Source organism: Cyprinodon tularosa, unplaced genomic scaffold (genome assembly GCF_016077235.1).
Source record: "Cyprinodon tularosa strain WSP-4 unplaced genomic scaffold, ASM1607723v1 ctg372, whole genome shotgun sequence".
NCBI classification, from domain to species: domain Eukaryota; kingdom Metazoa; phylum Chordata; class Actinopteri; order Cyprinodontiformes; family Cyprinodontidae; genus Cyprinodon; species Cyprinodon tularosa.
The window spans coordinates 637,501-650,802 of NW_024039088.1; the positions used below are offsets into that span (position 1 = coordinate 637,501).

At 40.6% G+C, this 13,302-nt stretch overlaps 1 protein-coding gene across 10 annotated transcripts in view; it reads left to right on the plus strand.

Annotated features, from left to right (window-relative positions):
• The window catches only part of LOC119790846 (protocadherin-15-like), a 308,278-nt gene that overhangs the window by 237,484 nt on the left and 57,492 nt on the right, over positions 1–13,302 (plus strand). For all 10 annotated transcript variants that reach the window (XM_038296569.1, XM_038296568.1, XM_038296570.1 and 7 more), the window contains one exon: positions 1,600–1,712. In XM_038296569.1, the coding sequence (XP_038152497.1) occupies positions 1,600–1,712 (113 nt within the window). The remainder of the gene's footprint in view (positions 1–1,599; positions 1,713–13,302) is intronic.

Sequence of the window (13,302 nt, forward strand, 5' to 3'; positions counted from 1 at the left end):
GCTGACTGCACATGCTCATCCAGTGGGAGTGAATGCTGTAAATCAGTGACTATGCAGCTGGAGGATTTTCTCAGATTAAAAACATGTTTTATGTATCCGTCTGAATAATTTCACTTTTTTTTACGAGTGCCTTGAGATGACATATTGTGAATTATTGCTATATAAATGATTTAAGTTATATAATTTTTTTGACAGTCATGTTTGACAACATGATTAGACAACTTGGGCAGTCAAAACACTTACTTTCGGCAGATTTGTACGTAAATTCAAGTTTGTTAATTTGATTTAAATCTGTACTACTAAAACCTATTTAGAAGGAAAACAAAAAGATCTTTTTTTAAAAAACTGTTTTTATTTATGTTTCAATTTAGGTGTTTCAAATTTAAAATATTGGAACTTCTTCCAAATGTAATCAGTGCCCTTAACTTCCAAAAAAAAGCAACCATAAAAATGATCATTTGTGAAAATGGTTCAGTGAAAAAGCAAATACAGAAAAATGAAAATTCCCTTTAATTAAATACACTGTCCCAAACATGTGCAGGTTGGCTGATGATATTAGAAATAATTTTAATTGGAATAAAGCTCTGGTGGAAACAGAGTCGGTAAGGGCAGCCAAATTCCTAAGCCAGCTGGATGGTCAGTGGACAAAAATGAGACACAAAGACAGATCATAAATAATTTCTATTTAAGACACACAAACACATAGGTAGAAAAAAACTTTGTATCTGATTTAATATATAGTCCTAATTAATAGAGTATAGATAATGTAGTTTCTAAAGGTATTGGAAATTAAACCGGTGGACAACAATAAAAAGATTCCAAGATATAAATATTTGTTAACCATTAGCCCAACACTAAGTACACCATGCACTATAAAATATTTATTACCTCAAATGATTTAATGGATTGTTGAAAAACTTTAAATTCAGTTACAATAATTTGGAATTCCACTAGCTCAAATATTGATATACCCCAGCTACATATGGCAGTTATTTGCTGATGTAAAACAATTACACCATCAAAAAATAATCATGACCTTAGCTTCAAAAAAAGTTGATCAAAATAAAACCATCACTTAAACCAAGCTATATGAGTAAAAAACAGTCAAAATAAAGTGTTCTCCTATTAATTTAAAATGCTGTCTTCTGTCTGCTATGTAGTTGTGAGTTTATTTGAGTGAGGAAATTAGATATGTGTTTCAGGTTGTTAGGTGCCTTTCATTTTATGTAACACTTTTTGTTTCCTTTTTCTTTCATATGTTTATTTTTTCTTCATCTACTCTGTAGTGTACTTTAAAAAATAAGATTTGCGCTCTCTCTCTGTGTATCTCTCACACTGCACTGTCTAATGCTCTCAGCCTCTTGCATAGCTGCTGAATTTTGATCAGTACAAATAATTATCTCCCTAAATATGCTTTTGCAAGGTTTTGCCATTATGATTTTATCAAGATGCTGAACATGCCTACAAAAAAAAAAAAAAAAAGCACCTGGTAGGAACTTCAAAAAACACTTCACTTTCTAGTTAAGCAGTATGGTTTAGAGTGGTGATCATTATGTGTTTGCTTTTTCATGAGTGTATAATTCTTGTGTCTCTTTGTAGTTGTTTGTGATCGCCTTTGATAATGGGGAGCCAGTGAAGACAAACAGTACTTTGGTGGAGATCACTGTCCTTCAGCCCTCACTTATCCCAATCTTCACTCAGGAAGAGTATAGGTAAGCATCACAGACATACTGTACTGCTGATACAGCTAACTGCTCTTATACAGTAACAGCCATTCAGAATGTCCCTTCCCAGTCAAACACCAGCTGGATGGCAGCCTACTCCCCTGCAACTTCCAGCAAAATCCCCTCCAACTTCCAGCCACTGGCCTTTTCCCATTTTTATTTATTTTTAGTCTGACTGCACCCTTTCATTGAATTACAGGGTCTGACCAGAAGAGGATGCTTCTATTTAGATCTTAATGTCCACAAATCATGACATAAAGAATATTTTAGTACAAAGATTGATGTTTAAAAAGGAATTGTAAGGGACCAACCAAGGGCCCATCAAGGAAAGTGGGGAAATTTTGAATGGCTACTACTGTGCAACGCTCACACCTTTAAACAGCTTTGGATAGACTGCCAGACAAGGAGGAAACAAAAAACTATTGGAAAGAGTGGATAAAAACTCGGTAATATTTTTCATCTGAGGTTCAACTTTCATTTAGCTTCTTTGATAATGTAAATAATATCTAGTTTCCTCATAAACTTTATACTTTGCTTTGAGCTGCAATAAAACCACTTGTCTATACAAAAATGTTATGTTTTAATATCGTAGATCTAATTATATGTCATCTTTTATGCATTATGGGCATTTTTGGCTCTCTTTTTTGTACAGCTAATCAAACTTCATTCGTATTTTTAAACCAGAGTACATTGTACAATTCAGCACCACTTTAAACCCAATTTGAATATAGTTGAGGAGATAACTCTCCTACCCTCTCAGCCTATAAAGAGTCACTTTTAAAAAGATAAACTATTTATATGATTAAATTGGCAAAGAGAAGCAGATGAGGAAAAGATTCTCCACAGTGCTCTGATATGCAACACACAGCTTTACTGGGTCATGGTTGGGTGGAGTTTTTTTCTCTAATGATGATACTCGAGCTTGGCAGAAAGCAAGAAATGTTTTATTAAATACAAACACATTATTAATATGCCAGTTTAAGCTGCTTGAAAGAAAATATTCTGTGATGAAGCAACAGAACTGATTGTTGTTGGGTATTTTATCATGTGGCTGTAGGTACGATCTAGATTACGGGGACTTGTCAGATTTTAAGCTTTTGAGGTCTTGTAGCAAAGTCATCTGGCACATTAAGAGCTTAAATTACAGCTTGCTGTAATTGATTTAGTGGCTTGTGTGTTTAAGAGTTCTGCTGCTTTCTTTTTTCTGTTTATGCATTTAATATGTCTACTGTACCTATGTATAAAATGGGCAATGTAAGCGTGGCTTAACCTGTCAACATATCACTTCAGATGTTGCATCTTTTTTTATAGCTTTGTATTCTTGTCTATATTGATGCCATTAGTTGGATTATGCCTTCTTGATAGTGTATATGTGCTTTTTTCTACCAAGTCTTTCTGCTTTAATTAGAATTTAAAACGTTTATTGAAAAAGTATAAATACCAAATGTGAGCTAAATATACTGACAATTAGTTGTAATTAGTTTAAAGGATTAAAGGCTGTTTTGACCTTGGCTTGTGTTTCCAGCTCGGTATCCAGAGCTGCTAGGAGATCCAGAGAGAGAGTCTTCAGGTTTGGCTCGGAGGGCTGGCTCGGCAGGTTAAGCTCTTCCAGAGCTTCACAGGAGAAAGAACAGGAAACCTGGAAGCAGAGACAAAAGGGTTAGAATCCAAGTTGGACTCAAAGGAGACTTGGTTCACTAGGGATCTATGGCTTAAGTGCTAACCAACTGATTAAGACACTGCGGCGTCGAGGCAAGGTCAGAAGGCAGCTTAAGTAGTCCAGGTCCTCCAGATGAGATCATCAGCTGCAGGTGTGCAGAGCAGCTCAGCAGGGAGGATCCAGGGCGGACTCTGCTGGAGAAAAGGTGTATTTCTCCAGCTCCCAACAGTACCCCCCCCCCCCTCAACGACCACCCCTTGGCGGTGCGGAAGAGGTAGACGGGAGGGAACGCTCATACTCCTCGATGAGAGAAGGGTCGAGGATGTATGAACCAGGAACCCATTGACGGTCCTCCGGACCGTAGCCCTCCCAGTCGACGAGGTACTGCCAACCGCGACCTCGCCGACGGGAGTCCACGATCCGGCGAACGGTGAAGGCCGGGTGTCCATCGACCTCCAGGGCGGGTGGAGGGGAGTCGGATGGAGGGCAAATGGGACTAGAGATGACTGGTTTTACCTGGGAGACGTGGAACGTAGGGTGAATCCTGAGTGTCGGGGGAAGTTGAAGACGGACGGCGGAGGGGTTGATGACTCGAGTGATCTTGTATGGGCCGATGAATCTCGGGGATAATTTGCGGGGGATGTCCCGGGTGGACAGCCAGACCTCCTGGCCGACCTTGTACTCGGGGGCTGGACGTCTCTTGGGGTCTGTGAACCTCTTAGAAGACTCAGAGGAACGGTTGAGTGGTCTCTCTCCAAACACGCTGGCAACGACGGATGTGGTGATTGACAGTCTTCACCGATATCTCTCTCTCGTCTGCAGGGAAGAGAGGTGGTTGGTAGCCGAGGCTAACTTGGAAGGGAGACTGACCGGTAGATGCAGACTTGAGTGAGTTATGGGCGTATTCTATCCAGGTGAGATATTGACTCCAATCGGTGGGATTATTGGAGGTGAGACAGCGGAGGGTGGATTCGAGTTGTTGGTTCATCCTCTCAGTTTGACCGTTTGACTGGGGATGATAGCCAGAAGTTAGTGACACTTTACAATTTAGAGCAGAACAGAAAGCCTTCCAAACCTGTGAGACAAATTGGGGACCACGATCTGAGAGGATGTCCTGGGGAATACCATGGAGGCGAAAGACGTGCTTGATCAGCAACTGGGCGGTTTGATAGGCCGTAGGAAGCTTTCTGAGAGGGATCAGATGACAAGATTTGGAGAAACGATCTACGAGGGTTAAAATAGTTGACATACCTCGAGACTCTGGGAGACCAGCGACGAAATCGATGGCAATATGGGACCAAGGACGTGAGGGCACAGGGAGTGGTTGCAGCAAACCAGAGGGTGGCTGATGAGAGGCTTTGTTCTGTGCACAGGTGGAGCAGGCTGACACATATTCCTTTACATCTCGATGCACAGTGGGCCACCAAAACCGTCTTGAGATCAGTGAAACTGTTCGGCTCACTCCCGGATGAGCAGAGAATTTTGCTGAGTGCATCCAATGAATGAGACGAGACCTAACAGACGAGGGGACATAGGTACGGTTAGGTGGTCCATTACCTGGGTCAGGTTCTGTGGCCAGGGCAGCGTTGATTAAATCTGTTATCTCCCAAGTGACCATTCCAACGGTACATGAGGCAGGGAGGACAGTTGGGGTGACTCAGGTTGATCCACAGCGTAGAGACGAGAGAAAGAATCGGGCTTGGTGTTCTTAGATCCAGGTCTGTAGGAGATAATGAGATTAAAACGTGAAAAGAAGAGAGACCACCTTGACTGTCGAGGAGTAGCTTGTTTAGCGGACTGGATGTAGGCGAGATTCTTGTGGTCAGTCCACACCAGGACTGGATGCTCAGCTCCTTCGAGCCAGTGTCTTCATTCTTCCAAAGCCAACTTAATGGCCAAAAGTTCTCGGTCCCCAACGTCGTAGTTGTGTTCTGCGGGAGAGAGTTTACGGGAAAAGAAGGCACAGGGATGGATTCGTTGATCAGAGTCGAGTTTCTGAGACAAAACTGCCCCTACACCGGAGTCAGAAGCATCAACCTCTAGGATAAATTGCTTAGATGGATCTGGTTGGATTAGGACTGGAGCTCTGGAAAACAAGGTTTTGAGTTTGTCAAAAGCTGCTTGTGCCTCGGGGGACCAACGAAAAACTCTCTTGGAAGAAGTTAATGCAGTTAATGGGAGGGCGGTTTGGCTGTAATTTCTGATGAACCTCCGGTAGAAATTAGCGAAGCCCAAAAATCTTTGTAGCTGCTTACGGCTTTCTGGAACGGGCCATTCTAAAACAGCTTTTATCTTCTCTTCAGAAGGCTTAACCTGCCCGCCCTCGAGCTCAAACCCCAAAAAGGTAACTGAAGATTGGTGAAACTCACATTTTTCAGCCTTTACAAAAAGTTTATTCTCTAGAAGTCTCTGAAGAACCAGGCGGACATGTCTCTTATGTTCAGATAGATTCTTGGAGTAGATCAGGATATCATCAATGTATACGAATACAAACACATTGAGAAAGTCTCTGAGGACGTCGTTCACTAGGGCCTGAAAACATGCGGGGGCATTTGTTAAGCCGAAAGGCATGACCAAATACTCGAACTGGCCCAAAGGAGTGTTAAATGCCGTCTTCCATTCATCTCCTTCACGTATCCTAAGGAGATGATAGGCATTTCTTAAATCGAGCTTTGTGAAAACGGTAGCTCCTTGTACAGGCTCAAAGGCTGAGGCGAGAAGAGGAAGAGGATATTTGTTTTTGATAGTGATTTGGTTCAGGCCTCTATAATCTATACAGGGTCTCAAAGAACCATCCTTTTTTCCAACAAAGAAAAATCCTGCGCCCAACGGGGATGAAGAAGGGCGAATTATTCCTGCAGCTAGCGACTCGTTAATGTATTTTTCCATTGTTTCACGTTCTGGTTTGGAAATGTTATAAAGTCTACTGCTGGGTAACGGAGCACCGGGTAATAACTCGATGGCACAGTCGTATGGTCTGTGTGGTGGAAGGGACGAAGCACTGACCTTACTGAAAAAAGGAGCCAAATCATGGTAATCAGGGGGTACCGAAGTAAGGTCAGGGACGTCCATCTCCCCCCCACCTCTAGGGGACCCCACAGCGGGAGCTGCAGAACGGAGGCAGGTCTGGTGACACAATGTGGACCAGGACTCCACATGACGATCGGCCCAATTAATATGGGGATTATGCTTCTCCAGCCATTCATAACCCAGTACCAGTGGGGAACATGCGGATGAAAAAACAAAGAAGGTTATGGACTCTCGATGGTTACCTGAGATTAGAAGTTCAAGGGGTTGAGTTTGGTGGGTGACTTGATGAAGTTTTTTCCCATCAATCGCAGAGACTCTGAGAGGCGGGGTTAAAGGAACCGTAGCAATTTGGAGCTGTTGGACGAGATCAGAGTCTATTAAATTACGTTCACATCCAGAATCAATGAAGGCTGAAAGAGAGAGGCTCTGGTCGAGGAAAAACAACGTGGCAGGAAGCAAAAGACGAGGAGGTTTTTCATTTTCTTCATGGCCCGTCAGACTCCTCAAAACCTCTGACGGGCCCCGGCTTTTGATTTTTCTGGACAGGAAGCAATGAAGTGTCCACTCTCACCACAATAAATGCAAAGTCTGCCCAAAAATCTCCTTTGCCTTTCCTCAGGAGACAACCTTGTGTGTCCAACCTGCATCGGCTCCATTTCAGTTTCTCCAGGATGAGTAGCCTGAACAGGCAAAGGGAGAGGCTGGCTCTTTGGCTTTGGTCTGGATAACTGTTCTGTGGGGGCAGAAACAACAGTCACGTTATTAGAGGCGGGGGCAGAGGAAAATAACGCCAAACTCTTATGTTTGCGGCTGTTTCTGGCCCGAATTCGGTTGTCCAGTTTTATAGTTAATTGGATTAGTTCTTCGAGTGTAGCCGGTTCATCGCGGGTGGCCAACTCATCCTTAATATTTTCGTTTAATGCTTCGAAATAAGCACTCTTTAAAGCACCCTGGTTCCATCCGGAAGCAGCTGCTTTAACCCGGAAATTTATAGAAAATTCGGCCACAGAAGAATTTCCCTGTTTTAAATGAAGCAGAGCTCGAGAATCAAGGGTTTGGTCAGTGTCTTGGTTGAATACCTGGGAAAATTCAGAAACGAAATCTGAATAGTGACAGCTTAAGCTTTCATCTGAGGCAAATCTGGCTTGAGCCCAAGCCAGAGCTCTTCCTGTTAACTGGGAAAGGATAAACGTTATTTTCTTGTGGTCCGTGGGAAAACTGCCAGGAGAGTTCTGGAAAATGAGACGACTTTGAAATAAAAATCCCTTGCAATCAGTTACGTTACCAGAAAACTTCTCTGGGAGACTTGGGCGGAACTCGGATGACGTCACAGCCGGTGACCTCGGCGGAGGAACTGGACCCGGAAATGGTTGGGTTGCTGGAGCGGTGTTAGCATTACTCACGTAGTTAGCGTAGCTTTGAAGCATATGATTATGCATATCAACCAGACGGTACAACTCACGGAGGGTCTGAGTTTGTCCTTGTATTTGGACATCTTGTTCTTGCAATCGGCGGAGGAGATCATCTGCTGGGCCTTGTGTTTGGCCGCAGTGTTCTGTCATGATGGGTTTCAGGGAGGCCCAATATGCAGAACACTGACGACACGGATGGAAAGTTTAACAGAGTTTATTGGCAAGTTCACACATATAATAAAGACTGATGCAATGGTTCTGGGCTGGGACCGGTTCACTGGCGTCTGTGAGAAAGACAGTTTGGTTAGCGAAGGCTTGGTTGAGACTTGACTGATTGTGTTCAGGTTTGTACCTTGATGAATTTAGAGGAGGCTTTGGGAGTGGAACTGTCCGGTCCGGAGAAAGCTTGGGTTGGCAGAGTCCTTAAGCTGTTTCAGCGTCTTACTTCTAAAGGCTGTTTTGACCTTGGCTTGTGTTTCCAGCTCGGTATCCAGAGCTGCTAGGAGATCCAGAGAGAGAGTCTTCAGGTTTGGCTCGGAGGGCTGGCTCGGCAGGTTAAGCTCCTCCAGAGCTTCACAGGAGAAAGAACAGGAAACCTGGAAGCAGAGACAAAAGGGTTAGAATCCAAGTTGGACTCAAAGGAGACTTGGTTCACTAGGGATCTATGGCTTAAGTGCTAACCAACTGATTAAGACACTGCGGCGTCGAGGCAAGGTCAGAAGGCAGCTTAAGTAGTCCAGGTCCTCCAGATGAGATCATCAGCTGCAGGTGTGCAGAGCAGCTCAGCAGGGAGGATCCAGGGCGGACTCTGCTGGAGAAAAGGTGTATTTCTCCAGCTCCCAACAGAAAGTGTGTTTTTGTTTTGTTTGTGTGTGTTATTGTATATTTGTTTTTCTACAAAAACGGTATACAATATACTATAAATGCGTTGAGAAAATACCATTTTTTTTTCATATAGCCGATTTTGGGAGTCTTAGAAACCAACCTTAACATTTTCTGAAAGTAAGCTGCAAACTTGAAGTAATTCCACATGGTAAGTAATTATTAGTTTAAAAATTTATTGAATTTGTATAGTTCTGAGCCATAAAAATGTTCCAAAGGCCAAAAATACTTTTATAGAAGGCATCTCTATCTTTTTAAATTCTGTGTCAAAATGACCTCCTCTGGCAGTTCTAGGGGTCATTGGAATGGGGTCTAGGTTTTTTCCTTTTTCATTTTCTGAAAGGAAAAAAAAAAACTGGGCGAGACTCTTCTAATTTAACCAATGCCACAACAGTCTCTAAGTGACCTTTTTCAAATTAGAATATTTAGAACCTCTGAACCTTCAGAGAGATCCAGACTGTGCCCTTAGGTTTGATGACAATGTTCAATCATAATTCTTTCATTCTTTCATCTTAGACATGCCTAAGATTTTCTCTTTTCTAGCCATTAACTTGAATCAGTAAACCATGCTCTTCTAAGGAATATTATGAGTATTTCATGTTTTTATGTGTTTCTACTTTATATTATTTGGATGTTTTATATTTCCTATATCATGTGCCGTCTAAGCAGGTAGTCTCTTTCTATTATATGTCAAAATGTTAAAAAGGGGATATGAACATTTTTAAAATGCACTGTACACTTACACTTGGTTGCTAGGTTGTATTTATTAACAAATGCACTGGCACAGCAATATAGCAATTATAAAGCCATTGATTCATACTTTGAAGGTCTGGTCTTTCTGAAGCCCTCGACTAAAATGTTGTGACCATAGGCCCACCCTCTTTGGGGCATCCAACTGGCACAGCCAGCTACACACAGTGGAACGTCCACTATAAATATTGAGCATGAAAGCATTAGCCAGGTGCTAAAGCCTCTCCTGCTGGATAAATCTCTCTCAAGTGGAGAGTATCCAGTCTGCTTGGATGCAGTTTTTTTATTCCTCTCAATTTCTCAAGATTGTCCTTTCTCTTAATAAAGCACCATTTGAATGTTCATCAATATTCTCCATCTTTAAGGGGGATTTTTTTTCTTTTTGGTGGATTACAAATTCAGCAGCTGTTTGCTTTAGAACAACAATCAAATAATTTTCTCAGCAAGCTTCCATTAATGTGCTAGTTGAGTAAAAAGATATGTTACTGTAGATCATGTTTCTTGTGCACTTTGGTTTACCTTTGCACTGAACATATTTTTCTATAAAAAATTTTGATTCAATGCACAAATCAAATTTCAACACTGCGTGACCATCTGCTGGTAGATAGAGGTGGTTAAAGTGTAAAAGGTTGTACTCGGGTAAGAGTTACAGTACTTTATTAGAGGTTACTCATAGTGAGTGGAGAAGTATGAAATTGTTACTCATTTAAGAGCTTTTGTACTCCGCTCATAATATTGCTTTTAAAAGTAAAAGGTTAAAAAAATTTAATGCAGAAAAACTGCTCCTTTAAGTATATATTTTTCAAAATTTCTCACAGTCCACTTTAACTGAAATAATCTAACTACCGTAAATCCTCTAATATAGGACGTGGCCTTTATTTCACTCAGGAACATCTTGGTCCAGGCAATTATTGGAAGGAGGCCAGAATTAGAGGCAAGCCTCTATTTCTATTTCATCAAAACATACTACCAGTGGAATGAATAAAAACAAGATTTTGTGTCTCTTTGAACCTATAAAATAGTAGGTAAATTTTTTGAAAAAGTACAGTTACCATAAAAGTATACAGAACTTTATTCCGACATCTTCCAGCAGCTGCAATTTTTCTGTACGGCACTACGAAAAAAAAAAAGACACAGAATGGAATCTTGGCCAAACTGACGTGCGAAACAAAGCTTTTAAAAAAATTTATGAAACTGTTCTGCAATTTTATTTGAGACAGGCTAAGTAGAACTAGGCTTCCAGTATCACAGTTTAAAGGGAAATTCAGAACAACAAAGGCCAACGAAAGACTGTCATTTTAACGCTGCCCGGTTATCACCAGACCTACCTTTAATCACATCTGTCTTTCAGATCAGAACGATTGTGTAAGGCCACTACGATCTCTGTGTAAGAATGGGACTTCCCATGCTAATGGCTTGAATTCGTTAGCAAACATTGAACCCTGTGTTACTTGTATGTTACTATCACAAGTTGTTGAGGACTGCCCAGAAACATCGTTGGTTTTAATTATAGCCCCGGCCTGTATACGAGTCCGGCCATTATTTACCTCCACCGACAGCGAGACCAGCCATTGTTAGAGACCCGGCCGCTAGTGGAATACAGGCCAGTATTAGAGGATTTGCGGTAGTTAATGTCTACCTCTTCTGTTAGAGAATAATTACTATACGTTATACGTACAACACTATGGATCTGATATGTATAAAGAACCATAATAGGGGTGCTGGATTACATGTGCATTTTTTTAATACATGCTATAAGTGGCCATGTACAGTAATAAGTGGACATTTTGTAGGTGATCTAGAAATATTGCACGAAAAGTTTTAGTTCTCTCTGATTGGTTGATCTCCAGGCAGTTGAGAGAAGGGCAATAACAAATTGTATTCATCCAAGTGGAATATTTTACACTAAAAGTCGAAGCCAAGTGAAGGCATCGTTCTATCAGGGTGCTGCAGAAAATTACTTACAGCAGGTCCTGTTGCAGCCTCTTTCTTGGTTAGATCAGGTAGGTCAAATCCAGCTCTTACTGCTAACTGTGTGCTCTGTGTGAGTGTGCTCTACAAAGGCAAAGAATAGGCTAATAAGAGACCAGTGTTGCATCCAGCACACACACCGCAGTGCTGGAGTGTTTTGACTTTCGAGTTCACATGTGAGTCGACTCAGCTAAATTAAATCAACTCGTCGACTGTTTGGTGAGTGCCCTAGTTGACAGTGGTCATAAAAGAAAGATTAGGTTCCAAGCTAATTATAATACTAAATAATAGTTACAAATGATTTTAAATAGGTAGCCTATCTGTAAGTGCTTAGAACAAAAGTAAATTTCAAAAGGATTGAAACTACCAACATATAACCTTTACTTTTTAAATGTAATTCAGGCCAAATTTCATTTCATGATTCATGTTCAAAACACATAACAGATAAAATCAGGGTTTCATTTTTTTTTATCAGTTAAGGTGTGCAGTCTTTCACGATAAAAACTTTTGTTTAACATATTTTGTTTAATATACAAAGAGGTTGATGCAAATTCAGCTTCACTGCAGTTTATTTGTACTGGGCCAAGACAGATCATGTTATGGTGCTTTAGAGAGACAATTCTATGAAATCATACAGATAGACTAAACTAAACTTTTCCTATCTAAGTAAACCAAGTTGACTGCATTGAGTCATTACCTTTGCCCGAATAACTCCTTCTGGATGAGCGTATGGCAACAGTGGAAATTCAATTGCATTGTGTTAACTCTGCAGCCATCCCTCACACAGAGCATACATGGAGCAGCATTGAAAAACAAAAATTCTGTTTTTACTGGAAGAAACTTCCAGCAGGCCTTCTGCTGAGGCTGGCTTTAGGAAGACAGAGGCTAACACACACAAAAAAAAAACATACAGAAGAAGCACTGGTCCATGAATATTTTTTATGCTAGAAAAGATAACGGTAAACTGGTTCTATACAGTAGCTGGCTCTGTCTAGGAATGAATAGTCAATAATGTGACCACTTAGCCAGAATATAATATGAAATATAAATGATGTCCTGATCAAATAAAACCAATGTTAGCTTATCAGAGGCCTACTCAATGCCATCCAGATGAAGTGACTAATTAATCAGTTTTGTTTTCCAATATTCTGATCCAAAGACAAACTTGTCCTATACAGTATTTCTGACTTATATTAAATTTGAATGTTAAAGATTAAAATGCTTGGGTCTATGCACCTTTAGAACAAAGCCAATTGTGTCTAAAATAGCAATAAAGGCTGCATTTAAACTATTACCTTTAATGTTGATATGTGAAAGGACCCTAGTTTAATGACCTGTACGGTTTTAACTCTAAAACAGATGGGAAAACTAAAAACTGCTCTTAAAATTGACAGTAATTGCTTAGTGGACAACACAAAATTACAAACATAGAAGGTTTGTTCCTTCCTACAATTTGGATGGGGTAAACTAAGGGTTAAATGTTCAAAAGAATCACCACAATTATCACCTTGGACAAATCTTTAAATCAGAAGGAAAGATGGTTGCTAATTCTTCTGATCAACAAGAATTACTAGGCATGTAAAAAGTTTAACAAATTAAGGTATTCATGCAAACATAATCATACATGCTGCGGTCAAGTTTCTGCAAAATGGCATAAAACAACCTGATTATAACAAATAAAATCATTAACCAAAAACCCTTTGAAGAGAGAGACCTTATATTTTAATAATTACATTAATTTTTTTTAGATTTTCGTTAATATAGTTCTTTAGATTAACTTCTAATTGATTTAATTTTGGCTGTAGGCATGACACTCTCTGAATGGGGCAATTGGTGCGTATCAATAAAAAAGCCGAAGAGAGGTGTATTAAAC